This window comes from Poeciliopsis prolifica, unplaced genomic scaffold (genome assembly GCF_027474105.1).
Source record: "Poeciliopsis prolifica strain line A6 unplaced genomic scaffold, Auburn_PproV2 SCAFFOLD063, whole genome shotgun sequence".
NCBI classification, from domain to species: Eukaryota; Metazoa; Chordata; class Actinopteri; order Cyprinodontiformes; family Poeciliidae; genus Poeciliopsis; species Poeciliopsis prolifica.
In genome coordinates this window covers 369687-372500 of record NW_026562438.1, presented here as the reverse complement: position 1 = coordinate 372500, position 2814 = coordinate 369687, and the positions used below count along the sequence as shown (strand labels likewise).

The following is a 2814-nucleotide window of genomic DNA, read 5'->3' as shown; positions in this document are numbered from 1 at the left end:
TTTTTGAAGACAGAAACACTTTGTAAGGTTTTGTGTTTTTCAGTGTTGTAAGAAATATTTCTGTATAATATGTTTGTTTGTTGCAGGAATGTCCCGTGATTCCCATCATTCCCATCATGCTTTGCTTCAGGAGTCAAAGATTTGATGTAAACAGAAGGAAATGCTCTCTGGTTGCATTCATCAGGGATTAACGCCTGAACTCAACACGTTTGTGGCTAAAGTTAAACTGGTGAATGCCCACAGTGATTAGCATGAAAGCCATTTATAGAACAGCCTGCAGTGCATTGTGGGTAAATGTACCTGTGGCAAATTGTGGCATTGTGGCAAACAAACCTGTTCTGCTTCTCTGGGGTTTTACCTCAGTGGGAGTTTTTCAGTCGTCGACACGCAGAGGGAGATAACGACGGTGGTCTAGATTTTCTACCTGTGGTGATGCGAAGTGAAACTCCCTGTGTTGGTTGAAATACCCCTGACCGTGGAGCGTGAGTGAAGTGGTCGGACTGCAAACCTTTTTCAAAAGTGTGTTATAATAAGTTGTGGGAAGTTTTGAGTGCAGAGCAAAGTTATTAAACTCTGAGTCCACAATGACTGGATTTGTGTTTAATGTGTCATTAAGTTCTATGACCCATTTCTTCACTCTTCATGGTCCACATTGGAGCCTGTCTCCATCTATTGAGAACCGCTGGTCGAAAACCATCCATTCCTTCCCATATTGTCATTTTCAGTTGGAGAAAGATTATTTGTATCAGCACCAAAAACCACCGATAAGGGCGTAGTTACGGGGACATTGTCATAAAATCTGTCTTATTTGACAAAGTCTCCAGACTTAAAGCCTTATAAAGATGATCTAACTATGTTTTCCTTCAGTAGTGAAGGAAGTTTGTTCTCACTAAGGCATGGTAGAGGGTGTGTGGTGCTGTGGGCCTCAGTGACGTGAATCTGGGTCAGATTTGGGTCTTTCGGCAGGAAAATAAACACCTCTGTGCTTTAACTATACAGTTACAGGTGCAGCTAAAGTGAGGATTTTTGTTTGGTAATATTTACAGTAAATGTGGGATTTTTTTCCCCTGTTTTTCGTCCATCAGGTGTTTAAGCTCCGCCCCTAAACACATGAAACACTGACTTCTTTCTTTTTTCTGAGTTGAGGACTTTGTTGTTTCCACAACAATCTCCCTGCTGGGTTTTACACAAATACTTCTGGTTTTGCAGCTATTTGGACTCCTGGCCAAAGTTTCAGTAAAGTTATAGATTTGAAACTGTGAGGCATTTTGATTTTTATCGTTTTGAATTTTTTGTGTGGAGAACATTTTAGATGAGGTTTGTTTTGTCATTATTTGAAGTCTTTAGACAGACTCCAAACGTTTGTATTTAGATCTGATAACTGTGGAGCTGCTCTTGATTTATTCTGCTTCATGTTTTATTTCTAAAATCATTCAGAATTTAGGGGTTTTTTTTTGTGAGATTCATGCTGCTGTTGCAAAAAAGGAATTATTTAAATTGTTTGAAACGTCTTTAGTGGTGAATAAATTCATGCAAACAGGAGCTGATATTCAGATCTTTTATCTCCAGGTTCGGTTTTCTGCTGTCAGATCTAAATCTTTACAACAGAAAAGCGGAAGATCTTGTTATGCTGCAGTTTTTCATTTTAGAAACCAGGATTCTCAGAATTATGGCCATTTATTTGTGTCATATCATTAATATTCGTAGAAAGCCTAATAAAAGTGCTGATTACTCAAAATGCGAAACACAACAGAATGATAAAGTCTAGACACAGTGTCCAAAAGAGGAACTAAATGAAATCTTTGGTGGCATATGAGTAAATCTGCACCAAAATGCATCAAAATTAGACGATAAAACACGAAAACAAATTATTCATTTATGAATTTCAGTGCAAGCAGCCGAGCCGCGTTCTGCTGGGCTGGACGGAAAACGTTGGGATGGATCCCAGTAGTGTTGGTGAGAGAGTGGACTCACCTGCGTCCTGCGCTGTCCGCGTCCACGCTCCTCTGAGTCTCCTCTCTGACAGACATGCCAGCCTCGCAGGTTTTTCTCTTTGAGCTGGAGATGAGATGGAGGGTTTTTTCTTGTTGCAGGGAGAGTTGTGGTTTAAACAGAAGGAGTGGAGAGGGGAGGGCTGCTGCTTGTGGTGTAGGTGGCTCCACTCATCGCTCTGAAACTCAGAAGCACCTCTGACACGTTTGTGAAATTTATGAAACCTACAAGTTTCATCCAGCGGAGCGTGTGTGTGTGTGTGTGTGTGTGTGTGTGTGTGTGTGTGTGTGTGTGTGTGTGTGTGTGTGAAGCGGTTTGGAACACTTTCTTCTAAACCTGAAGCAAAATGTTCAGCGGTGAAAGGAAAAAGGGGATGTTGGTGAGGAAAGCAGGCTGATGTAAAGAGAAAGGCGCTGTGGTGCGGTCCCTCACTGACACGTACACGTTTGCTGAGGGCGGCTTTCAGATTTCCCACGTTTATAGGTCAACATGTAACAAACAAACATGACAGGGAAATTCTTCCTCACTACCAGAGTTTGGCGGCTGATTCAGAGTCAGATAAGAAGCTGCAGGACGTGAGGCCTTTTCTTACTGTCACTGACTGCAGATGAAATATCAATGAGGAACCTGAGGAACTTGATTTTACCTTAGATTAATATTTAATGAGCTATGTTTGAATATAAATGAGCTGCGATGGGCAGAGGAACAGAAAATATTCAGTCTGTTAATGTTTCCTGCAGAAATCCTGTGGCAGAAAGTTCTGATTCAAGAAAAATACTTTTAGAGTTCAAACATTTGTAGAAAGTTCAGTTTTATACAATT

The 2814-nt window shown here is 40.9% G+C and overlaps 1 protein-coding gene across 1 annotated transcript in view; it reads right to left on the bottom strand.

Annotated features, from left to right (window-relative positions):
• Positions 1–2044, bottom strand: part of LOC129379973 (uncharacterized) — a 12167-nt gene extending 10123 nt beyond the window's left edge. The window contains exon 1 of the mRNA XM_055060933.1: positions 1975–2044. Coding sequence (XP_054916908.1) covers positions 1975–2030 — 56 coding nt within the window. The 5' untranslated portion in view covers positions 2031–2044. The remainder of the gene's footprint in view (positions 1–1974) is intronic.
• Positions 2045–2814: the final 770 nt, after the last annotated feature.